We start from the raw sequence: 26,787 nt of genomic DNA on the forward strand, positions 1-26,787 counted from the left end.
GACACAATGCCTTTATTTATTTATCTTTACGTGGTGCTGAGGATCAAACTCAGGGCCTCACACATGCTAGGTGAGTGATCTACCACTAAGCCACAACCCCACCCCTAGAACTCAAAATTTGCTTCAAAATTTTTAAATCAAGTTAGATTGCAAACAAATTTCTTACCAGTAATAGCTATTTCAGGTCATGCCTCTAGTTTTTTTTTTTTTGTTGTTGTTGTTGTTTGTTTGTTTTTTTTACTGTTCTTAGGAACTTTTTGATGGAGAAGTTGGAAATAGGATAGTCTAGACTATATCAAATATGAAGTAGCAGTCAGGCATGGTGGCACCTTCCTGTAATCCTAGCCTCTCAGAGGCTGAGGCAGGAGGATCACAAATTCAAGGCTAGCCTCAGCAACCTAGCAATGCCTGATCTCAAAAAGAAATAAAGGGCTGGAGATGTAGTTCAGTGGTAAAGCACTCCTAGATTGAATCCCTAGAACCAAATATGAACTCCTTGTCCCTCTTCAGACGACCCCTCAACCTGAACAATTTTTCTTTGCTGATCTCTCAGTGAGAGAATCTGACCAAGCAAAGTTCCCTGTTTCCCCCTGAATCTGTCAGCTTATTCCTGACATTGCTGTATTCTTTAGAAGGCCCTGATCTTTCTCTGCCTCAACTCTCACTTGATCTTTTTTTTATATTTATTTTATTTTTTTAAATTTTGATGCCAGGGATTAAACCCAGGGGCACTTAACCACTGAGCCATATCCCCAGACCTTTTTATCTTTTTATTTTGAGATAGGGTCTCACTAAGTTTCTTTGGCTCTCACTAAGTTGCTGAGGTTGACTTTGAACTTGTGATCCTCCTGCCTCAGCCTCCTGAGCAACTGGGATTACAGATATGTGCCAGTGTGCCTTACATTCTCTGAGCCCTACATTCTCTGAGACCCTGACATTTGATACCACCTAACAAGGGCTTTCATCTCTCTGATATCCCACAGTGTTAGAGTAAGAACTGTACACTCTATTTTTCCATGCACAGTTTGCCTCCCTAGATTGTAGGCTATTTAGTTTGTGCCTTACCACTCTTGGGGATCCTTTAAGCATCTAACACTTGCAGAAGGAAAGAAGCAAGGGAGGGACCCTGAGAAGGGTGTAGGATCATTTATCTGATTCTCCTTTCACCCCTTGATAACATGAGTGCATCAAATCATTGCTGCCTCCACCCGAGTTGTGAGACTTCATTCTAGGGCTGTGAGCCAAGGTGTCTCCATTCGCTCCCATTTGAGTAGAGTCTGAGTGCTCAGCCTCCCTAAGGAATGGAAGCCTACATCCACTTAAGGGTCTCACTTCAGTCTCAACTTAATATGGTTTCATATTAAGTTCCCAAATTTGCTGCTTGCTGAGCTGAACCACAGCATCACTAGTCTTGTATCCTCCTCTCTATTCCATCCCTGCAAGAGAAGGAGTTTTTCCGCATTTAAATTCTGCAGTCTGCCTCCTGCCTCGGGTGTTATTATTGCAGTTTATCACTGGCTCCTTCACTGATGCCTTGGTTGACCCTCTCTGGCTTCAGTACTTTAGTGGGGCCCTATGCCTTTTTGCCATGAGATTGTGTTATTTTATTGGAAACTCTGGCTTTCCTACCATAGCTTCTCTGGCCTGTGATTTGTTTTCCACCTTAGTGTATCCTGGATATTTTCTTCTTGCTAGCCCACAAAAGACCTCCTGTAATTCAGTCTGTACTTCAGAATCATAGCACACCTGCAGGACCTCTATTCTCCTTGGGTCTGGGCTTGCCACAATCATACTGATGGAACTTGGGCTCTGCAGGAGTATGTATCAGAAAGGCTGGATGTGGCTTGCACAAGCAGCTTCCCCCCAGAGCAGGACTTGCCACCACTGTTATCTCTTGACTCTGTGGCCCCTCCTGGTGTTTCCTACCAGCATCAACCAATCCTGCAGCTTCTACACCTACTGCTGGTCCCTTCCCATCCACTGAGTGAGGTGATGTTTCTGGCCTCAGACCCAACTCCCCAGCTTCTTGACCGCCAGCAATTTGGGGAACTTTATTTCCCACCAGCCTGTCTCCAGCTCAGACCATAGCTTGGTTACCCCCAGCCTTTACCTGACCAGCATACCTGGACATGAGGCAGCAGGAGACTATGCCCCCACGCTTACATCTCTCCACTGTCCATCTGACTTTAGTGTTCTTTTCTTCTCTCTGCAGTTTGGCAGTCAGGGCCTTCTCAGCCTTGCCCCCTCTCTCTCCTAATAACCCATTCAAGAGCCTGAAGATTTCACTCTTCCCAAGTCCCTGCTCATCAAAGTGTCTTTCAACTTGGGTTACTGTTCCTGTTCTTATATTATTATCTGGGCCTTCTATGTTCAGGACAGTGTTGCATCCCTCTCTGAAATGCAGTATACTCCTTTTTATTCACCAGAGAAATTCTTCACTGGAAGATACAGAGTCTGGGGAGGTTAACATTCAAGTAAAGGCAGGGGCAAAGGTGAGCTCTTAGTCCTCACTATACTCTCAGTTCCTAATTCAATGTTCAGCTCCTGGAAGGTGCTAAATAAACATTTGCTCAAAAAATGAGAAAAACAATTCTCAGAATTTTATTTCTATCCATTTTTTACATGTTATCTGAACCTTGTAACAATACTGAAGACAGGTAGGGAAGGGATTTTTTTTAAATATTTATTTTTTAGTTGAAGTTGAACACAATATCTTTATTTTATTTATTTATTTTATGTGGTGCTAAGGATTGAACCCAGGGCCTTGTACATGCTAGGCAAGTGCTCTACCGCTGAGCCACAACTCCAGCCCCAGGGAAGGGATTTTGATCTCCCTATTAGAGATGAAGAAGTATGCCCAGAAAAGTAAAGGACACACAGGTAGTGTGTTGGGGAGAGGATGTGAACTTAGGACATTTAACTCCAAACCGAATTCCTTTGGCCTATACCAAATTATCTTCTTAAGAGAGGCGTGGATACTTCTTGCCCCCTATCACCACCCCCTAGCGCCTACATTCTCATGCCTTCTCCCCACTGAGCCAAGTAGGCTTTTCCCAGCAACCACTGAAGATAGAACATTCCCTGGCCCCCTTGACCTCCTCCTCCCCCACACAGAGTCCTTAGCTCCTAGGACTGAGAGCTGAGGTTCAGAGGGGCCAGGGAGAAGAGGGGGAAGGGTAATGACTAGGTCCAAAACAGCCCAGGCAGCTGTCCCTGTCACAGAGAGAGGAGACTGTATGACTTTGTGTATCTGTCTGCCTGAATGTGGGAGCACATGTGTGGGAGAGTGTGTCTGTGTGCCCCTCTCTCCAAGTCCAAGTGCTTATTATGTCTGAGTGGGGGCCTGTGTGTGTCTGCACATGTGTCTGTCTGTCTCTGAGAAAACACAGCCTGAACTCTGCTTTCTTAGCTTCATCTTTTACTCTGGCCCTTATCCCTCCTCACCCTACCTCCCTCTGCTGAAACAGAGGATGAAATCAAGACCAAGGTATGGAATGCTGGGGGGAAGGGGAATTTGGAAAACTGGAAGTCTGGAGCTAAAGTAAAATGAAAGAATGAATGGCAGTGATGGAACTTAGTTTTATCTACAGGTAAAACCCACTTTTCCTCTTTCCCCAGCCTTGTTATTCCATAACTCCTGGAAAAAAATGAGGGACATGGTTTGCATTTCAAGATCATCTTGGGTCTGAAGAAAGAGCAGACTTCAGAGCACCCCTTTTACAGCTCTTAGTTCTAAGCCTTTTTCTCTCATCTTCCCAGCTATTTGGGAAAAGCTACTGATCAGCATCGCCATAGATCCTTCCTAAGGACATCTCCCTTCTGATGGAGAATTGCTGGGCCCAAGTTTTCCAGCTCCAAGCCTCTGGCTCCTGACCTCAAAATTGGAAAGTGAAGTGAGCTGAACACACCTCCACTCCTGTCCTGAATCTGTCCTTCTTTCCTGGGTTCCCTCTAGCTCTGCCTCTCCAACTTCAGTGACAGGTCCAAGGTCTAGACCCATTTGACTGTGGAAAGAACAGGAACTGTTTCTCAACCTCTTTCCTTGACCTCTGTCCCTGGCTTGGATGGGGCACAGTTGCATTCTTGGAGCTGGTTGAAGGGGCATTAGCATGTGCAAATACAGGCTGCTGCCCATCTGTACCTCCTTGAGAAAGGCTTCTAATAAATTCAGAACCAAGTGACACTTCTCAATCTGGGCTAATCCACCCTCTTAATGTCACCCCATGAAGCCTCTGTTAATGGTGTTGGGGACAGAAAGACCCCTCCCACCCATATCTCTACTCCATTCTTCCTTCTATCCTTAGACTCCTTCTGTTCTCCTCTAAGAAGCATCCAGATTCTTGAGACCTATTAGTGCCCCTTTCCCCATTATAAGGGTCCCAGGAGAGCCAGCAAGAAAGGGACCCTGCAAGGGAAACTTGGAGAGGCAGGTTCCTGGGCACTATCAGGAATTTGGGATAGGAAATGCCAACAAGAAGGGGGTCTTAAGGAAACCATTGTACTCCTTGGAGTGGGCTTGGTAAAAGCTAAGCATGAGATAGAAGTATGACTAGTGGTATGTGAGATGTGTTTGAGCATGCAAAAGAGTAGACAGGGCCCAAGAGTCCTGTTGTTTTCAAACTCATTTTTGATCTTGGAACCCTTTATCCAAATTAAATCTCTTCAGAAATTATAAATGAAACAGACAAAAGCAGAGCTTCCCTAGTTGAAGCTGACTCAAGCATGGCCAGGATGGAGTTCTAGCTGAATCCCCAAGGGCCCCAAAGAACACAATTTTAAAAAGCAAATGAAGGAAAAGTATTAGTTCAGGAATCCCACAGACCTGGTTCAGATCCTAATTCTACTGCTTACAAGCTCTTTGACCTTTAAGTTACTTCAGGTTTCAGCTTCCTCATCTGGAAAAAGGATGACAGGGGTTGAGCATCCCTAATCTAAAAATTTTTAAATCTAAAGTGCTCTGAAATTATGGTACATTTTAGATTTCTGATTTTTTGGATAAGGGTATGCTCAACTGATATATCTAAGCAAATATTCCAAAGTCAGGGCTGGGGATGTGGCTCAAGCGGTAGCGCGCTCGCCTGGCATGCATGCGGCCCAGTTTCAATCCTCAGCACCACATACAAACAAAGATGTTGTGTCTGCCGAAAACTAAAAAATAAATATTAAGAAAATTCTCTCTCTCTCTCTCTCTCTCTTTTTAAAAAATATATTCCAAAGTCAAAAAACAAAACTCTGAAATCTGAAACACCTCTAGTCCCAAGCATTCAGGATAAGGGATACTCAACTATATTAACTACTTAATCTTGATGTATTCTTGTGAGGGGAGAGACAGTTAAAATAAGTGATAACAGTGATTATTCTTATGGATGAAATATCATACCTGGTTCAAAATAACATCTGTCCTAAGGAAGATGAATAACAGAGGTTCAGGTTGTTTCTCAAGTGTGATTGGCTGAGGTACATGTATGACCATATGGGGATAAGGAACATTCCGGTGAGAAGAAAGTGACCTTTGGAGGGATGCAGTATAGGGGATGTGGTGTGTCACAGCATGCATTTTGAATATAAATATTGAACAACAAATGTGCACCAGGCACACTTCTATGTGCTCATCAGTTAACAAAGTATAGTGTATATGTGTGCATAAAACCTCTCAGTATACACCCTTTTCTCCTTGGGCCCTGTCTCCCTGTTCTATCCTAGGCACGCTAGTCAGGGGTAGCTCTTTGTCAGTGACCAAGAAAGGGCCAGGAAATTTGTGGGGAACCCTACAAGGAACCGGCTTATACCTTGATTTTATTCTCATTAACTTGATGTGTGCTTTCTCTTCCATCCAGAGCCCTGGCTCCATGGAGTTCGGGCTGCTCAGCGAGGCAGAGGCCCGGAGCCCTTCCCTATCGCTGTCAGACGCCGGCACTCCCCATCCTTCGCTCCCAGAACACGGCTGCAAAGGCCAAGAGCACAGCGGTGAGCACGCCCCCTCCTGGGGATGTAGGACATAACAACTCAGCTTCTAATCCGGTGTGACCCTGCCTGGCCGCCTGGGTGGGAGCAAGCGGGTGGTTGAGGAGGTTCCAAAACCCGACAATTCTCTCAGGCCTGGACGCCCTGTGACCTTACTCTCCCCCGCCATCCCTAGACTCGGAGAAGGCCTCTGTCTCGCTGCCCAGTGGCTCTCCCGAGGACGGCTCGCTGAAGAAGAAGCAGCGAAGGCAGCGCACGCACTTCACCAGCCAGCAGCTCCAGGAGCTGGAAGCGACCTTCCAAAGGAACCGCTACCCTGACATGAGCACGCGCGAAGAGATCGCAGTGTGGACCAACCTCACCGAGGCCCGCGTGCGGGTACTGCCTACCTGACCCTCAACCCTCACTAGCCTGGGCCTCCCTCCTCCAATCCCCTCCGCAGCTGTGGTTCTGAAGTCTGCCTGCTCCACCTCGAGGCCAACACCCGACACCCCGTGTTCGGAATCGGGACACCCCCATTCCTGCCCTCTAACCTTCAGTCTCTGCTTTTACCGTTCTTTACCACTGGCGAGCGCGTGTTGCTTCTTCCCCGACCCGATCTCTTTGTTTCTTTCCTTTCCCATCTTTGATCCATCTTACTGTTCCCCCAGACCCTGAGGCTGCTGACTCTGTTCTACCACCCACAGTTTCTATTCTCGGGTGCCTGGCCCCGTGCGCTTTCAACCTGTCCCCAGCCACCTCGTTTCGTTTATCCTCCGCACGGCTCGGGCTGGGACCTCAATCCCCGCCTGGGTGCTCCACTTATCAACCACTGGGCTGGCCCCCAGCCCCATCCACCCCGAATCCTAATAGCTTTTCTCCCACGCCCGCAGGTGTGGTTCAAGAACCGACGCGCCAAGTGGCGGAAGCGCGAGCGCAGCCAGCAGGCAGAGCTGTGCAAGGGCGGCTTCGCAGCGCCGCTGGGCGGGTTGGTGCCGCCCTATGAGGAAGTGTACTCCGGCTACTCGTATGGCAACTGGCCACCCAAGGCGCTCGCCCCGCCGCTCGCCGCCAAGACCTTCCCGTTCGCCTTCAACTCTGTCAACGTGGGGCCTCTGGCATCGCAGCCCGTTTTCTCGCCACCCAGCTCCATCGCCGCCTCCATGGTGCCCTCAGCCGCAGCTGCCCCGGGCACTGTACCAGGCCCCGGGGCCCTACAGGGCCTGGGCGGGGCCCCTCCCGGGCTGGCTCCGGGCGCCGTGTCCTCTGGGGCAGTGTCCTGTCCTTACGCCTCGGCCGCAGCAGCCGCGGCTGCAGCCGCCTCGTCTCCCTACGTATATCGGGACCCGTGTAACTCGAGCCTGGCCAGCCTGCGGCTCAAAGCCAAACAACACGCTTCTTTCAGCTACCCCGCTGTGCCCGGGCCACCCCCGGCTGCCAACCTCAGTCCGTGCCAGTACGCCGTGGAACGGCCTGTATGAGCGACGGGCGGGTGGATCATCCCTTTGGGCGGGGTCAATAATTCACAGCTTCCCCGGACTGGGGTCGTCTAGACTGGTTTGCCCCCGCCCCAGTGTCTGAGAAGGGTTCACGAGCAGCTGGGAGGCGGATAGCTCAGGAGCACTCCATCCCCTTTACGGCTCTAAGGGGTGAACTGGGCCCTACAGGCAGATCACGACCCTGGGACTAAGTCCTGGAATAGGGACCAGCCCCCCTGGGCCAACTCACCCTTGGCCCATCCCGCCTTCTCCAGACTCCCTCTACTCCGTTTTCAAAGATAAATGAAATAAATGTGCGCGGACTGTCAAAGGCCTGATGATTCAGAGTTGCGGTTGAGCCCTCATCCCTTCAACCTCCCCCATTGTCTAAAAGAAATCTGGATGCAGAGGAAGGAGGTGAAGGTCCAGGCTTCTGGGGCTTCAGTCCCATTCACTCCCCTAAAGAATGGGGAAACCAGGACTCCTGGAGCAAAGGTGTGCACGCGTATGTGGAGTTGTTGAACCAGCTACTTCGCTGGCATCGGTCAAAGCTGGTGCTGCGGCGCCACCTCGTGGTCTCAGGGAGAACAGCTGGTAGGTCTTTCCAAAGTTTGCAAGGGTCAATTCTGCAACTTAGGAAGCTTAAGACTTTGAGATAACGTTACTCCGCCTTTCTGCACCCGTTTTTCACTGTTCCTATGAGGGGCTTGAGCCTCTAACAGCAATAAAATTATGGTCTGTAACAGACATTTATTAAGTGCCTACAGGCCTAGGATTGTTATTGTCTGTGTGTGTGCCTCATCCTTCCTCACACCCCTCAAGCCTCCCACCTGCAGATCACCGTATTACCAGCAGCCTTCTCCCATCACAGGAGCCCACTTCTTCCTCCAAACCCCTAAGCTCCATCTTCCATTTGGTTTGCATGCTTAATTTAAAAATAGAACAAAAGGAGAAAGATTTCTGGATAGAAATATAAATAACTCAGCTCTAGGAGCCCATCCAGTCCTAGTGCCTTCCCAGGGCCTCCTTGGCCTTCACTCATTCATTAAAGTACTAGACCACACCCTTATCCCAGGGTGACACTTCTTGTCTGTGATAACTTCCTGCCACCTTGGCGCACATTTCCCATGGGGAAATAATGCAGGGAAATCTCCCTAATCATTCTCCCAAATCTAAGCCCAACCCCTTAGTACCCTTTTGGAAGAGGAAATCTAAGGCTCTTTCTCTTCAATCTTTCACTGACTTTTGGCCATGGCTTTGACCTTGGGCCTGAAGTAGGTTTGTCGGAAGAAGTGGGCAAAGATGATGAAATAGGTGGCATACAAGACAAAGGACCAGGCGAATTCTTCCACTGTGATGTAGCACCCTTGTTCCTGCCTCCAGATGAAAGTCAGGATGCCAATGATGGCTCCTATAAACATCTGCAGGATCTGCAGGCTGGTGATGAGCATTGAAAGCATCCTGGGGCACTTCACTTTGGCAGCCTTCAGAGTGTAATAAGTGTACATAATGGCATGTACACCGAAGTTCATGGTCATGAACCAACCACCTGAAGGTACTTTGTTCTTGTATCCAAAGCTTGTGAATAGTAGCACTGTGCTGTGGTGGTACCAGTGCACAAAGATGAGTGGTCGCTTGCGCAGGATGATGAAGGCTGTGTCTCCTGGGAGATAAGAAGTCACATAGCTGGCAAACCTTCCAGTGCTGGGACCACCCTCTACATTGGGTGTAGGGGCCCAGGAGGAATTCTCAGGGTGGGGAGGAGTTTTCGTGGCAGAGAACCTGAAGAAGGGCTTAGGTGACATGTGTTGTTAGGACCTAGGGGTGGGGAAGGTATTCTCCATATGATGAGTGAGGGGAGGGCTCTGAGGAAGGGTGTGATTCACTGGGCACCAGAGAGACAAAGTCTTGTCACTCACCGAGTTCAATGATCTTGCTGAGAAGAAAGACACAGGACCAGAATCTGATTGTGGCATTTTCAATGTAGTTGGTGAAGCACACAGTTTGCTTCAGGCCCCCCCTAAGTAGCACAGTCCCCATATAGCCCCATGTTCTCACTGCCCCCAAGATACTGAAATGGAACAGAGAAAGAGAGTGTAAGACATCAATCCACCCTTTCCCCTAGCTTGACAAGGTCATTAAGTCTTGTGCTCCATCACCTCCTTACCCTTGCAGGGGGAACAGATCACAGATTCTGAGATCCTGGAGCCAATTTGAAAGATTCATCCAGTATTCCACAGGAAATGAGGGTTGGAAAATACCAGGGAATGTGAAGGGAGCTGAGACTGAAAGTAGAGTTAGTGTTCTTGGGATGGGGTGGAAGCCTAAGAAGTGAGTAGCAGTTTGGGGAAAATCAAAGGATTTGGGGGAAGAAAACATGGGAAGGAAGGACTGGGACAGTCTTGGAAGAGGGTGTTAGTTGCTGATAGTATTAGAGGCTGGAGAAATATATATATATACATTTTTTTTGGTACAGGTAATTGAACCAAGGGGTGCTTAGCCACTGAGGCACATCCCAAACCTTTTTATTTTTCATCTTGAGAGAAGATCTCGCTAAGTTGCTTAGGGCCTCAATAAGTTGCCAAGGCTGGCTTTGAACATGTAATTCTTCCGCCTCTGCCTCCTAAATCTTTGGGATTACAGGCATGTGTCACTATGCCCTACTGAGGCTACAGAGATTTGGAAGTACAGATTCCATGAGTGCAAAAGGGATGGAGCAGAAATTGCCAGGTTGGGGTCTAGAAAAGAAGGAAAAGAGGGCAATATAGAAGAAGGTAAAAGTTGGGAGTCAATAAAACTGAGTTTCTGGAAAGTTTTAAGGGATGGAATGGAGGTCTAAATACTAGGTAGGAGGAGGGACTACCTTACCTGAAGATTGCAAGGCAGAAGGACCAGAGGATGAGAGGTCCCTGCAGGTTGAAGCCTTTCCGATCCTTCATGTAGTTCTGCCCCACAACAATGAGCAGCAGGTATATCAGAACTATGAAGAATGAGGTTGTCCTGGCAGGCAGAAGGCAGAGATGGGCTAAAAAGTGGCTGTTGGTCAGAGGAATGCCCACTCATCTCTCCAGGTTAATGTCTAGATTAGAGTTCCAACTCTGCCACTTACTAGCCATGTGATATTTTGGTTTTCTTATTTGTAAAGGTGGTGGGAGGTCCTCTCCTGACCATGTTAATTATAACACAGGGTAGGGGCTATATCCAAGGTGATTATTGCATTCTTTATTAGGCTGGAGACTGATGACCATTGGCCCATGACCCAGGGCTGTGGTGTAAGAATGTGGCAATAGCTTCTGCATTGGTTGGTTTATGGCAAATTGGCTTGAGCACAAAGTCAGCCCAAAGACACCTCTGGGGTAGCTTTAGGGCTAAGCCAGAGAGCCCTGGGAAAGCTTGGAAAAACTCCCTGGTTTTGCTTCAGTCTCCACAGAAAACATGATGGGGCTTTTAGGGAGCATGATAATTAAGTAGAGCAGGTTGGAGGGGTTCTAATCAACCTCATTCTTCAGCTACCCGTTCTCTCTACACTCTTTCTTTGGCTTCTGTCTCTTCCCACACCCTGCTCCCCGTACTCATTTCTGCATCCTTTCTTCTAACTCTAATCTCTTCGAGGTGCCACACTACCTGCACCTTGGACAATGATGGATTGGAGCTAGTATGAGGGATCCTATAACTTTGCTCTTTAAGAAAATCATTGCTGGCCTTCAGCCTACCCCGAACCCTCGCCCGGAGCACACAGTAGGGTCTGCCCACCGCACACACACACACCTGGCCCTTCCCCATTCCCAGGTCTCACCAGTATTCTTCTAAAAAGGGCCTTAAATCCTGGAACATCTCGAAGTTATAGGGCTGGAACAGTTGCCCCACTTCGTGGGAAACATTCATAGCTGTGACCATTTGGTTCTGCAGGCGTCCAGGTCCAGGGCTTGGAGGGCTGATAAAGAGACTGCGGGGCCGAGGACAAAATGAACCTCAGAGCGGGACCGAACGCAGCCAGGACAGAAAGAAAATTCCTGGGAGAGGCAGGAGGGGCTCGGAACCGGGTGTGAGCTACAGACCAGCCGGCCCGCGCCGCCGCCGCCGCCGCCGCCGCCGTATATAATGAGAATTGGTGAACTGCGGGCCTGACTGTGCTCGGGCCCCCTCCCCGCGCTCGGCAGTTATCCAATCTTGGCCGAGATACGCCCTGGTCCCGCCTCTGGGCCGCACCCTTCCCTGCATCCATCATCCCTGAGGGCCCCGCCCCTAGGCGCCCGCCCCGCCCCGCGAGGCCCTGAATCCTGTAGTGAGCCCTGGCCCCAACCACTTTGCCACTCTTTTCTCCATCATCACTTCCACTACACCTGCTTGGCTCATCCTCCACGGCCTCGCAGAGAACTCAGCCCTGCCGGCCGTAACCTTTGACTCAGCTTGCTTTAATCTTAACCTTCTTGGCAGTGAGAATAAAGTGGAGGTGTCCTTGGCCATGGTGCCCTCACCCAGAGATGGGGGAGGCAGTTTCCAGGATCCTTGAGATAATGGGAAAAATAGGCGTGGGATGAGGAAGAACTAGGCTGGGCAATGAAGAGCTCCTGTAGTCCCTTCTGCCTCCGAGATTTGGATCTCTGGTTGTGGGTGGAGGGAAATGAACTTTAATCAATTTCATTATTGAGACTGTTGATGTTGATGTTTGAGGAGGCGGTTGTTGAAGCTGTTGTGATTTCTTTATAGTTTCCTGAATTCCTGAACTGCTCCTGTCTGACACCCAGTAATAACCTTGCAGAGGAAATGGGGTCACCCCCTGGGCTTCTGAAATTGTTGTGTTTGGGTTTCCCAAAGGTCTCCTAGGGTTCAAGGAACCAGAGATCTAGTGCATCTCCCCAAGGCCTGCTGTTTTCTCTCTTCAGTCTGTGCTTGTCTAATAAAATCTAATTCTTTTCCCCCTATGTGCCCAGTCCAAAAGAAAGAAATGTTTTAAAACTTTTAAGAGCTTACCTGGCTATTCCTTATTTCTCTCCTACACTTTATGAAAACAAAAGAGAACTACAAGACTTGAGGCAGTTAGAGATAAGATGGAAATTTGCAAGGCAAGTGCTAAGAAAAATAAATACAAAATAGTTAAAATCAAGATATGTAAATAAGCAACTATGTGCAGTAAAGCCCAAAGGCTCTGAAACTACAGGAGCCAGGTAGAGATCTAATTCCACTTCCCTATCTATGGAAGGGTGGAGTAGAAAAATTCTGTCCGTGCTATTTAATTGACCCAAATGTACATTCTTTTCTCTCTGCAACTCATCCCCTTTAACCTGATTACTGCAACCACCACTGTAGTCACCTTAACTGGCTGTACCACTGCCTTCTTTAATACAGTGCTTCTCTTTTTATTGCACTGAAATCGGAAAAAAAGTTCCCAAACCTAGCTGATTACCAGATTCCTGAGCCCCTACCCAAGAAATTCTGACTCCATAGATAATCCCAGACAATACTTTGAAAACTAACACTTTCTGTCCTATTATCCAGAAAATGATTGACTAAAACCTAAACTAGGTCATGTTGCTTTTCAGTGGCTTCAGTGGCTCCTGATTGCACCATTAATTAATTGTTTTATGTTGCTATAACAAAATGCCTGAGGCTGGGTACTTGATAAATGAAAAACAACCAAGATCTGACAGCCATACCAGAGGTTATTCTGGCTGCGCCATAACATGGTGGATGGCATCTCATGATAGGGGTACATCTGAGAGTGACCACATAGTGAGAGAAGAAGCAAAAGAATGGGGAGGGGCCAGGCTCACTCTTTTATAACAATCAACTCTTGTGGGAACTAACCAAGCTCTGCAAGAACTACATTAATCTCTATCAAGGGCCCCCATGATCTAATCATCTATTAAAGACCTCCACCACCTCAATACCGTTACATGGGGGTACCATGCTCCTAGCAAATGAATTTCTGGAAGACACACTCAAACAATATTCAAACCATAATAACAGTCTACTTGTTATGAGATCTGAGTTCAAGTCCCAGTGCTACCATTAACTATTGGCTATGTGATTTTAGGCAAGTTACCTAACCTCTCAGATTAAATATTCTTCAACAGCAAAATGCAAATAGTTACACTTGCCTACCAAGGTTGGTATCAGTTTCCAATTCAGATAATGTCAGTGACAAGATATTATGGACTAGACACATGGAAGTTGGAAGTTTACAAATGCATAGAGAAAAGGTACTCAGTCTTGGATTTCTCTCAAATGAAACTGTTTTATCTTTTCTTGTGTGAAAGTTTAATGAGGCTTGGGGGAGGTGTGTGTGGAAGAAGGAAAGAAAAAGGAAAATTTTTCAGAAACCTTCCCTAACCTTTGAACTTGGTTTGGTACCCCTATTACTGCTTTCATAGAATGCTATTTCTTTCTTTCAATGATAATTTAAAATTACTTAGTTGTTTTAATGATTTATTGATCAATGCCTGTTTTCTCTACTAGTCCTTGAGATCCATGAATGGAAAGGGTATTTCCATTTTTACTTAACATCATTCTCCTAACACTAGGCACATAGTGTATATTCAAGAAATATTAGTTGTGTCAGGTGCAGTGGTTCACATCTGGAATCCCAGGAACTCAGTAGGTTGAGACTGGAGGATTCAAGTTTAAGGCCTGGCTCAGAAAATTTAGCAAGGCCCAAAGCAACTTTGTGAGACCCTGTGTCAAAAAAAAATTATATATATATATATATATATATATATATATATATATATATATGTGTGTGTGTGTGTGTGTGTGTGTGTGTGTGTGTGTAGGCTAGGGATGTGGCTCAGTAGTAAATATTGTCTGAGTTAAATTCCTAGTGAAAGGAAGGAAGGAAGGAAGGAAGGAAGGAAGGAAGGTTGGTTCATTGCATGAGAGATTATATGGAAGAAATCCTCAGTCAGAAAATCTGGGTGATACTCTTTGTTTATCCAGGATAAATATTCCAAGCTCATCTTCTCCTGAAAGAGTCAGCAGAAAGGAAGAATTGGTAACCACAGCATGGTGCAAGCAAGATGGACAACTCAGGGTATGGCTTTGGAAGTTTACATAATACTAGTCACTTAACATATTAGGTGATGAGAAATAGCTGCCTACTATGTCTATGCATTCTCAGTCCAACTTCTTTCCCCATTTTCAAACATTTATTTGAGGGTTGGGAGTGTGGCTCAGTGATAGAGTGTTTGCCTGGCCCTTGGTTTGATCCCTAGTACTGCAAAAAGAAAAGAAAACTGTTAATTTGACATCTCCAGTATATTTTGGTAGCATTCTCAGCAAAATTTTAAAGATGTTGTTTTGAAGGTTCCAGTCAGCTGGCCCCATTGATTTAGGCTATTCTTCCCAACTACCATTTATCTAATCTCCCAGGTTAGGAATTATGTTTTTTATTCTTCCATATGACACAAAGTTCTATCATTTCTTCTAGAAGTGGCCTGGTCATTAGGATGTCTCTATGCAAGCTGGGTGTAGTGGTGCAGCATGTAATCCCAACTACTCTGGAGGCTGAAGCAGGAAGATGGCAAATTTGAGGCCAGCCTTGACAACTTAGTGAGACCCTGTTTCAAAATAAAAAATAAAAAGGGCTGGAGACATAGTTCAATGATAAGGTGCCCTTGGGTTCAATACTGGTTCCATTCCCAGTATCAGGGGAAAAAAAAGGTTAAAGATGGTAAATGTTATATTATGTATCTATAACTACAATATTTTAAAAATATTTTAAGGGAGAGTCACAAAATAAGTGTATAGTTTTAAATAGGAAAGATAAAGAGTTAAATGTACATATTACACAAAAAGCTTATTTATAGTCTCACCTATAACCTTTGATACATGGCTAAGGACACAAACAGGCTCATTTTATGTGCTCCAGTGCCTTCAAATGTACTGCTCATTTGCTGCCATAAAGGTACACTTGCAAAGCACATAACTTTATGTCCCTAGTATTGAGAGAAAAAAAAAAAAGACTCAACTTCCTTAGTAATTAAGGGAATGCAAATTATGGACTATGTATAGTATGTTCCTGATTAACAGCTATTAAATGAAACAAAAATTAAATACTGAACGCTGTTCAAAGCACTGAGGAACAGATTTATTAAAATTTGGCTAGTTGCCAGGATAATTGATATAATCCTTCTGAAAACACATTTAGGTAATACTTAGCAGGAGCCAGCTGGTTTTAACCCAGTGAAGTAAACAAAAAAGAAAAGAGAGTTTGTATGTATTAAAATACTTATGCCAGTGGAACTTAAAATAATACAGAACTGGAATCAATCCACAAATGGATAATTAAATTATTTAATACTAATGTCACAGAACACCTTATATCTACCAGAATGTAGAAACATGAAACTATATTTATAAAATAATATGAAATAAAAACAATATTTAAAACCATATCTACTATATTACCTCAATTATCTAAAAGTTATGATGTCTGTAAAGATGAAAGTTGAAAATAAACTCTAAAATGTGAAATAATTTGATAGGGTGGGTGAGGTATAGGCCAAAACTTATAGGTATTTTAAATTTCTTTTCATGTTTTCTTTTTTTAAAAAAATTTTTTTGGTAGTTGTATATGTACAACATGCCTTTATTTTACTTGTTTATTTTTATGCAGTGCTAAGGATCGAACCCAGTGCCTCACACATGCACTCTGCCATTAAGCTACAGCCCCAGCCCTCATGATGTTTTCTTATATTTGTAGATGGACACAATACCTTTATTTATTTATTTATTCATTCATTCATTCATTCATTTATTCATGTGGTGCTGAGAATCGAACCCATTGCCTCACACATGTTAGGCAAGCCCTCTACCACTGAGCTACAACCTCAGCCCTTTTCATGATGTTTTTATGTTGATGCTAGGCATTCCAAAAGTAATGCTTTATTTTTTATTTTGTTTTATTTTTATTTTTGAGATGGGGTCTCCCTATGTTGCCCAGGCTGGCTTTAAATTCCTGGACTCAAGTGATCCTCCTCCCTCACTCTCCTGAGTAGATGCTACTACAGGTGCATGTCATCACACCTGGCAAAAGTGCTTTTAATGACAGGAAATTCTCAAGATGTAAAGTTAAGTTTTTAAATGCAGAACATGAGGCTATATTATAGTATGGGCTCTTAGAGGGAAAGAAAATATATATATATATTCAAATGAATACACTTTATTTATCAAGGGTGACAAACAAAAAGAAAAAAAGACCAAACATGTAAAAACCCAGGTACTGGAAATACAAACTCAATTCATTCAAATTCAAGCTCATCCAGACCCTGGGTGCAAACCCTAGTGAGGTGAATGGAAGCACCAAGTCAGATAAAGGGGGACAGGAGTGAATCTGAGGCCAAGAGAAAGGGTGGGAAGGGCATCTCCCTAGGTCCCTTGGTGTTCACTCCCACAGTGGTATCTCCACCTTCCAATGACTGTGACCCTTCCAGTCCCTGTCCTCTTGGCTTCCACCCCACCCCAGCCATGGCTTTGAAGGCCAGTCCTGAATGGTCCTACCCTCCCTTGCTCCATCCTCACTTGCTCAGGCTTCTAGTCTTGCTCTTCTCCTCCTCCACATTCTTCTCAGTGATTAGTAGCAGGTTGGGGTACTGTATAAGCCTTAAGTGAGGCTGGGGGCCATGGGAGGTGGGATGGAGACAGGTGAAGAGAGGAGAAGAGCTGTCCAAAGACCCTTCTCTTCATGGGATCCCAAATTGTACAACCATCTCCTCTTTTGCATCTACACGGATCTAAGAAAGTGCACTGTAGGCATAAGCTATCCTGGAGACCTGCTCCAAGTCAGAGAAGGGGATAGGCTCGCTGGCCAGCACTTGGTGGGGCTGGCTGGTGAGAGATGGCAGCGGTGGCAGCTTCTTCCAATGCTGCTGCTCAGCACAGCCAGGCGGGTGCTGTACTGCCTTGCCCGGTCCATGTACTCATGCTGCTCCATGCCCTGGGAGTCTGCAGCAGACACATGATGATGTTGCTAGCTGTTTTTGCGAGGATGGAAGAGAGCAGGGCCTGCTCATCTGTGCGAAGGCAGGCTGTGGTAGTTGGGCTCAGCTCCATTGAGGGCTTTGGTGCGGGGTCGGGGCGGGCAATAGCAGCTTCCGCTCCTCTCGGTCCTGGTCCGAATCTTCGTTTTCGCTGCTGTAGCAGCACCCCATGGCCGGGGTCGGGCCACTTAGAGGGAAAGAATATTTGTAAAATTTTTGTTGAGAAAAATATTGAAGAAAACAATGTAGAGAAAGAAGATTAGACAGAAATGCTCCAAAATGCTAATAGACTTTGTCTCTGGACGGTAGAATCTTTAAATTAGTTTTACAATCAGTAAATGCTCAAAACTAATAATAAATAAATTATTGAAATTTCTTGAATTTAATTCTTTTTCTTCTTCCTACCTCTTTCTTATTTCTTTGGTGCTGGGGGTTGAACCCAGCTATCCTGGAGACTGAGGTGGGAGGATCTCTTGAGGCCAAGAGCGTGAGACTAGCCTGTGGGAGGCGGGCACAGGGGATGTGACTGGATGACATGACACAGAACCATAAAGAAAGAAAGAAAAAAAAAAAAAAAAAGAATTTTAAGACAGCAACAACAGAGCATCAAACCAACATCTCTTCTTAGTTCTGTAAAACAAATAAGGTCACGGACGGAGCAAATCGAAATCCTCCCAAACTGGAGAGGCAGAGGGGCAAATACGGAGAATTATAACATACCAGAGAAGAGATCTCTAAGGGAAACCAGTGAGGTAGGAGAACCTGAACTAGGTGCTAGTCCACATGATAGGTATGCATAAGTACAAGAATTTTAAAAATCCAGGAGGAGCCCAGTGTGATGGTGCAGGCCTGTAATCTCAGCAACTCAGGAGGCTGAGACAGAAGGATTGCAAGTTGGAGACCAAACTCAGCAACTTAGCAAGGCCCTAAGGACTTAGCAAGACCCTGTCTTAAAATAAAAAATAAAAAGAGCTGGGGATGTGGTTCAGTGGTTAAGTACCCTTGGGTTTAATCCTTGGTACAAAAAGAAAAAAAAAGAAAAGAATAAACATCCAGGAAGAGAGATCTGGGGTTATAGCTCAACAGTAGAGCGCTTGCCTCACACAGGATGTGAGGCACTGGGTATGATCCTCAGCACCACATAAAAATAAATAAAATAAATAAAGATATTGTGTCCATATTAAATTTTTTTTTTTAATTCAGGAAGATGGGCTGGGGATGTGGCTCAAGCGGTAGTGCGCTCGCCTGGCATGCGTGCAGCCCGGGTTCCATCCTCAGCATCACATACAAACAAAGATGTTGTGTCCGCTGAAAACTAAAAAAATAAATATTAAAAAAAATCTCTCTCTCTCTCTCTCTCTCTCTCTCTCTCTCTCTCTTTAAAAAAAAATTCAGGAAGAGGCTGGGGATATGGCTTATTGGTAAAGTGCTTGTCAAAAGGCGTCAGGCTCTAGGTTTAATACCCCACCACCACCCACAAATCCAGGGGGAATCTCATCTTGGAGGGTCTCCCATGATTTTTGAGTTTTACCTCCAGGAGCTCAACTAGACTCTCATAGTAAAGATAAAAGAAAACTCCCATTGTGGTCCTTGAAGAGAAGGGGAAAAATAACCTGTTATAGTTTGGATCTTAAAATGTCCCCTAAAAGCCCATGTATTAAAAAAGCATGATCCTCAGGTTGACATTAATGGAAGGTGGTAGACACCTTTAAGAGGTGAGGCTTAATGGAAGATTTTAGGTCACTGGGGGTGTGTCCTCAAAAGAAGATTGTGGGATTCTGGTCTCTTCCTCTCTGCTTCTTGGCGTCCTTCAGCAAGACTCCCCAATGTTTTACTGCCTCACCACAGGTCCAAAATCAATGGAACCAGGTGACTGAAACCTCCAAAACTGTGAGGCAAAAAACCCTTTCCAAAGGTTTTTTTTTTTTTTTTTAAGTTGATTATCTTAGGTATTTTGTTTCAGTAACAGAAAACTGGATAACATAGAAGTATTTTGAAATATGAGTCCTCAATTTACAATGATTTAAGATTTCAAATGTTATGAATATAAGCAATGAATATTCAGTAGAAACCGTATTGTGATTTTAAATTTTATTTTTTTTTTCTCAGGCTATTGAGACACAGTGCAATACACTCTCAGGATGCTGAGCACCTGTAGGAAGCTGAAATTCCCAGGGAGCCACAGGCCGGTAAGGGTAAACAACCAATATACTATAGTGTATTTTTCTAAACTATGATGTTCAGGAGGTTATGTGTATCAAGGACATTTCCAACTTAATAATTTTTAACTTAGAATGGGTTTGTCAGGATGTAATTCCCTAAGTCAAGGAACATTTGTATATCAGAACACCCTGACTGGGTGTGGTGGCACTTACCTGTAATCCCAGCATTTTGGGAGACTGAGACAGGAAGATCAAGAGTTCCAAGCCAGCCTCAGCAAAAGTGAGGCACTAGGCAACTTAGTGAGACCCTGTCTCTAAAGGAATACAAAATAGGGCTTGGGATGTGGCTCAGTGGCTGAGTTCCTCTGAGTTCAATCCCAAGTACCAAAAAAAAACCAAACAAACAAAAAAAAAACCTCTGTTTCTCTAACCAAGACCTATCCTCAAGAGAAACTAGTTAACCATAGCCTAACCTGTTTGAGTTTTATCAGAGCCTAACTGATGTGGGGAAAAGGAAATCATTCCAGCCAGCTCTAGTCCTCCACATGGAAGAAGGAAGCTATCCAACTCTAAGCGACTCTAGCCATCCTGTCTCACCTAAGGAGGGAGCAACAACAACAACAACAAAACAAAATAAACAAACAAACAAAATCCCTGAGAAACACTTATGAAGTTCACAGTCCAGAAGCCCAGGCTCATTAAAAGACTGAGACCTAAACATAGGACTAGTATATGCTTCTTCCATACCTTACACCATATTACTAAAGCCCTACTTATAACAAATGCTTTTAACCAGTACCTCATGTCTGGCTATCAAGAAAAACTACAAGGCATACTAAAAGGCAATAAACACAGTTTGAAGAAACAAAACAAGCATCAGAACCAGGCATGGCAGGGATGTTGGAGTTATTAGACCAGGAATTTAAAACAATTGTGTTCACTATATTAAGAGTGCTAATGGATAAAGTAGATAGCATGCAGAACAGATGAGAATTGTAAGTAAACAGAAATTCTTAAAAAAAGAAGCAAAAAGAAATGCTAGAAATGTCACAGAATTGAAGAATACCTTTGATGGGCTTATTAGTGAATTGGATACAACTAAGGAAAGAAACTTTAAACTTGATGATACTTCAAAAGAAACCTCCAAATCTGAGGTCTGGGGATGTGGCTCAGTGGTAGAGCACAAGCTTAGCATGAAAAAGACCCAGGGTTTGATCACCAGCATATATGCATGCGTGTGTACTCATACAAATAAACACACACACACACACACACACACTGTGCAGTGGCCAGCACTCTGCAGGGTAGGTTCCTGCTCAGGAGGTGTGAGCTGCAATGAAAAGTCTGAAATAATTAGTAAGAAATAGAGACAAAGCTAGAAATTAGATATAAAAAGCAAAGTGTGTGATAGGTCTTCCAGCCCTAATAGGAGCTGAAACTGAACAACTGAAAAATGGCCCCAAGTCTTTATTTAAGGGGAGTACATCAAAGGCAGGGATAAGGTTTCAGCGGAAGGAGTCTTGGTAGTCTTGGTTCAGTGCTTGCTTCTTAGTGGGTGTGGCAGCGGTCTTGCAGTAAACAGGTTGATTGGCATTTTGGCAAGCCAACCCAATTCTGAGAGGCTGTGTGGCTCCAGCGGGTCACCCCATCTCCAATGCTGTGCTGATCTTGTGATGGAGTAGGTAGGAAGCCACCTGAACCAGGTGTTCTCAAACCAGCAGGGTTGCTGCTGAGAGTTCCTGACACCAGGCTTTCCTGTCTAATGGCTTCAGCATTGTTTTAGTTCATGCACAGTTCATAGATGGTTCCCGGCACACACACACACACACACACACACACACACACACACATCTCCAAATTTAAAAACAAAGGATAAAGATTGATATAAACAGAATATTCACTAACAATGGCAAAACAGTATAAATATTTGCAATGAGAATATCATAAGAAGAGAGAAAAAGGAACAAAGAAATATTGAACAATAGTTAGCAAGAATTTCCCCAAATTAATGTCAGATATGAAACCATGGAGCCAGGAAGCTCAAACACCAAGATAAATACCCCCAAAAAATGACACTTAAGCATATTATTTATTTATTTTTGGTACTGGGGATTGAACACAGGAGTACTTTACCACCAAAGTACATCCCCATACCCTTTTATTTATTTATGTATTTATTATGTATTTATTTATTTATTTATTATTTTTTAATAACTTTATTTATGTGGTGCTGAGAATCAAACCCAGTGCCCCACATGTACTAGGCAAGCACTCTACAACTGAACCACAACCCCAGTCCCTTTTTTATTTTTTATTTTGAGACACTGTATCACTATGACCTTGTTAAGTTGCTGAGGCTGGCCTGAGACTTGGGATCCTCCTGCTTCAGCCTCCCAAATCACTGGGATTATAGGTGTGTTCCACTGCATCTTGCTAGGATGTCATTTCGAGGCCCTGGGTTCCATCCTCAGCATCACATAAAAATAAATAAGTTAATTAAAGAGATTGTATCCAACTACAACTAAAAAAATATTGAAAAAAAAATATTAAAAAACAACAACAACAATAAGGAGCTGAGATTGTGGCTCAGTGGTAGAGCGCTTGCCTAGCATGTGTGAGGCACTGAGTTCAGTCCTTAGGGCCATATAAAAATAAAACAAAATAAAGGCATTCTGTCCATATACAACTACAAAATAAAATTTAAAAACAAAGTAATCCAGGCTTCTTAGAGGTGGCTGACTCCATGTCTAGGGCAAGAAATATAGAGAAGCTTAAAATATATCATCATATCAGGAAGAACGGAAATTAACAAAAACTACTGGTTTGTCAGAAAGATTCAGGATACTGTGTGCATGTACTAATATGTAAGAACAGATCCCATCATTATGTACAACTATAATGTACCAATATAAATGTGGGGAAAAAAAGACTCAGGAGACTCTGGACTGGGTGGTGAAGGCCTGTAATCTCAGCTACTTGGAGGCTGAGGCAGGAGGATCACAAGTTTGAGACCAGCCTGTGCAATTTAGCAAGATTCTCTCTCAAAATGAAATGAAATGAAAGGAGGTAGGATTAACTCAGTGCTAGAGCACTTGCCTAGCATGTGTGAGGCCCTGGGTTCAGTCTTCAGTACTATGCAGACATACACACACACACATACACATACACACAAAAGACTGAGAGCCAACCTAAATAAACACATTGGCAAAAAAAAAAAAGGTATACCATTAGAAAATCAATGAGAGTAATAGCTATAATGGATTGAAATACATCAAGTGGATTAAATTTATTTATTCATAATCTATTTACTTATTTATTTATTTATTTAGTTAGTTATTTTATTGTTGGGGATGGAAACCAGGGCCTTGCTCATTCAAGACAAGCCTTCTACCACTGAACTACACTCCCACTTTATTGGTACAAAACCAACTTTATTTGGTCACTTTAAAAGGATACTAGGGGACCAACTCATTATTTTGAAAATTGGTAAAGAAAGCAAATAAATCAATATTTCTTATGCTTTACCTATATTAACTGTGTCTCACAGTAACCAAATAGGTGCTAAGGGAAACTTTCTCCTTGCAGAAATATTCCAGCTAATAAGCAAATTAGAAATAATAAAATTAAAACATCACAGTTGGTAACCTAATCAATTAATGGGTCTAGGAAAATATCATCAATAGCTGACAACATTATTAAAACAAGGTATGGGGGCTGGGGATGTGGCTTAAGTGGTAGTTCGCTCGCCTAGCATGCATGAGGCATGGGGTTCGATTCTCAGCACCACATAAAAATAAAAATAAAGACATTGTGTCCACCTAAAACTGAAAAACAAATATTAAAATAAAATAAAACAAGGTGTGGGGGCTGGAGTTTTGGCTCAGTGGTAGAGAGCTTGCCTAGCAAGTTCAACCCTCAGCACCACATAAAAATAAATAAATAAAATAAAGGAATTGTGTCCATCTACACCTAAAAAAAATATTAAAAACAAGATTTGCAATATACAATGTCATTAACAAAGTTGTTCTGCTTTTATTTTTTCCATATTTTTATTGATGCATAATAGTTGTACCTAATGCTGGAGTTTGTTATTAATATTTGTACATACACACAACATTACAATATAATTTGGACAATATCATTCACTATATTTCCTCTTTCTCTCCTCTCCATCTTTGCCCTGGTCTCTTTCCTCTATTCTACTGATCACCTTTCCATTTTCATAAGATTCCCCCATCTTTCATTTCCTTTTTCCTCTCTAGCGTCCACATATGAGAGAAAACATATGGCCCCTGATTTATTGAAATTGGTTTATTTAGCTTAACATAATATTTTCAAGTTTCACCCATTTCCCTGCAAATTACATAATTTCATTCTTTTTTAATTTATTTTTTAGTTATAGTTGAACACAATACCTTTATTTTATGTGGTGCTGAGGATTGAACCCAGGGCCTCGCATGTGCCAGGCGAGTGCTCTACAGCTAAGCCACAACCCCAGCCCACATAATTTCATTCTTTATGACTGAATAAAACTCCATTGTGCATTGTTATGGTCTAGACATAGGTGTTCTCCTAAGCTCATGTGTTAGACAATGCAAGAATTTTTTCTTTTCTTTTCTTTTTTGGTATTGGAGATTGAACTCAGGGACACTCGACCACTGGGCCACATCCCCAGCCTATTTTGTATTTTAGTTAGAGACAGGATCTCACTGAGTTGCTTAGTGCCTTGCCATTGCTGAGGCTGGCTTTGAACTCACAATCCTCCTGCCTCAGCCTCCCAAACTGCTGGTATTATGACATTCATAACCGCAGCCAGCAATGCAAGATTTTTAAGATGTGAAATGATTGGGTTATGAGAGCCTTAATCTAATCAGGGATTAATTCCTTTATGTGGATTAACTGTATGGTAACTGTAGGCAGGTGGGGTGTGGTTGGAGGAGGTAGGTCACTGGGGTGTGACTTTAGGGTTTATATTTTGTCCCTAGTGAGCTCAGTTCCATTTCTGCTTTCTGATTGCCATGTCTTGAGCTGCTTTCCTCCTCCACACTGCTTCTCTATGATCTTCTGCCTCACCTCGGGTTCAGAGCAATGGAATTGAACATCTGTGGACTGAGATCTCTGAAATCATGAGCACCAAATAATAGTTCCTCCTCTAAAATTGTTCTTGTCGAGTCACAGGAGCAAAAAGCTGACCAAAACACACACACACACACACACACACACATTCTTTATCTATTTATCCAGTAACAGACACCTAGGCCTGTTGTAAAGACCTTCTCCTATTGTAAATTGTGCTGCTATAAACATGGGTATGCATGGATTTCTGTAGTATGCTGATTTTAATTCTTTAGGATAGACACTGAGAAGTGATATAGTCAAGTTATATGGTGGTTCCATTGCTAGTCTTTCATAAGAAACTCCCTATTGATTTCCATAGTGGCTGTATTCATATACAGTCCCACCAACAGTGCAAAAGTAGTCCTTTTCCTCCACATCTTCTCCAGCATTTATTATTGTTTGTATTCTTGATAGCCATTCTAATTAGAGTGAGATGACATCTTTTTAAAAAAATATATTTATTTTTTAGTTGTAGTTGGACACAATATCTTTATTTTATTTATTTATTTTTGTGTGGTGCTGAGGATCAAACCCAGGGTCTTGCACCTGCTAGGTGAGCGCTCTACCTCTGAGCCACAACCCCAGCCCGAGATGAAATCTTAATGTAGTTTTTATTTATTTTCTCTAATTGCTAATTATGTTAAACATTTTTTTATATATTTTTGGCCATTTTTATTTCTTCTTTTGTGAAGTGTCTGTTCAATTCATTTGCCCATTAATTAATCGGGTTACTTTTTTATCCTCGCCCTACTGGGGATTGGACCCAGGGACACTTTACTTTACTACTTAACTACATCCCCAGCTCTTTTAGTTTTTGAGACAGGAGCTTGCTGGCCTCAAACTTGTGATCCTTCACTTTCAGTCTCCTGATTCTCTGGGATTAAAGGCATGCCAAAATTAAGTCCCCCAAAATTCTCTGAAGACTTACAGTATTTCTTTTTGTTTCATTTTGGTTGTTATTGCTGGGAATTGAATCTAGGGCCTCACAAAGACTAAGCCTGTGCTTTTCACTGTTTATGCTATACTCATAGCCCTCTTCTGTTACTTTTTGGTTATTATTAGTGTGTGTATGTATGTGTGTGTGTGAAGTTTTTTGAGTTCTCTGTGTATTCTGGATATTAGTCCTCTGTCAGAAGAGTAGCAAATAATTTCTCCTGTTTTATAGGTTCACTCTTCACATTCTTGTTTCCTTTGCTGTGCAGAAACTTTTAATTTGATGTCATTCCATTTGTTTACTCTTGGCATTATTCCTTAAATTTTATGGGTTCTATTGAGAAAGTCATTGCCTATGCCTATGTGTTGGACTATTGACCCTATTTTCTCTTCTAGGAGTTTCATAGTTTCTGGTCTAATTCCTAGGTCTTTTATCCATTTTGAGTTGACCTGTACAGAGTGAGAAATAAAGGTCTAGTCTCATTCTTCTACATATGGACAACCAGTTTTCCCAGCACCATTTGTTAAAAAGGCTATATTTTCACCAATGTATGTTTTGGGCACCTTTTCCAAGGATCAGAGGACTGTATCTATGTATTTTATTTTTTTCCATTGGTCTATGTGTCTGTTTTTAGGACAGCACCATACAGGTTTTGTTACTATAGCTTTATAGTATAGTTTGAAGTCAGGTATTTTGATGCTTCCAGCATGGCTTTTTTTTGGCTTAGAATTTCTTTGGCTATTTTGGGTCTTTTGTTTTTCCAAATGTATTTTATGACTGTCTTTTTATAGTTCTGTGAAGAATTTCACTGGTGTTTTGATGGGGATTGTGTGGAATCTGCATATTTTAGTAATATGGCCATTTAAACAATATTAACTCTGCCTGTCCATGAACTTGGGATATCTTAACATCTGTGTCTTCAATTTTCTTTTTTAATCTTCTGTAGTTTTCATTATAGAGGTCTTTCACCTCCTTTTTTTAATATTTATTTTTTAGTTTTCGGTGGACACAACATCTTTATTTTATTTTTATGTAGTGCTGAGGATCGAACCCAGTGCCCCGCATATGCCAGGCGAGTGAGCCACGTCCCCAGCCCTCTTTCACCTCCTTGATTCGATTTATTCCTACTTTTTTGTTTGTTTGTTTTTATTTTTGTTTTTGAGGCTATTGTGAAT

General features: G+C 43.3%; 3 protein-coding genes and 1 pseudogene across 3 annotated transcripts in view; 1 reads left to right on the forward strand and 3 right to left on the reverse strand.

The window, feature by feature from the left end:
* Gbf1 (golgi brefeldin A resistant guanine nucleotide exchange factor 1) overlaps nucleotides 1-26,787 on the reverse strand; it is a 295,142-nt gene that overhangs the window by 129,951 nt on the left and 138,404 nt on the right. The gene's annotated exons all lie outside the window — the stretch shown is intronic.
* Pitx3 (paired like homeodomain 3) lies at nucleotides 5,850-7,895 on the forward strand. Its single transcript, XM_027930363.2, has 3 exons — nucleotides 5,850-5,967; nucleotides 6,140-6,342; nucleotides 6,837-7,895. Exons 1-3 carry the CDS (start codon nucleotides 5,850-5,852, stop codon nucleotides 7,422-7,424), a joined length of 909 nt encoding a protein of 302 aa, XP_027786164.1. The 3' UTR covers nucleotides 7,425-7,895.
* On the reverse strand, nucleotides 8,657-11,318 carry Elovl3 (ELOVL fatty acid elongase 3). The gene is made up of 4 exons (XM_027929920.1): nucleotides 11,218-11,318; nucleotides 10,290-10,421; nucleotides 9,341-9,492; nucleotides 8,657-9,084 (listed from the first exon to the last, which is right to left on the reverse strand). Exons 1-4 carry the CDS (start codon nucleotides 11,316-11,318, stop codon nucleotides 8,657-8,659), a joined length of 813 nt encoding a protein of 270 aa, XP_027785721.1.
* LOC114088371 (ragulator complex protein LAMTOR1 pseudogene) lies at nucleotides 17,102-17,573 on the reverse strand (annotated as a pseudogene).

Source organism: Marmota flaviventris, chromosome 4 (assembly GCF_047511675.1).
Source record: "Marmota flaviventris isolate mMarFla1 chromosome 4, mMarFla1.hap1, whole genome shotgun sequence".
Classification (NCBI taxonomy): Eukaryota; Metazoa; Chordata; class Mammalia; order Rodentia; family Sciuridae; genus Marmota; species Marmota flaviventris.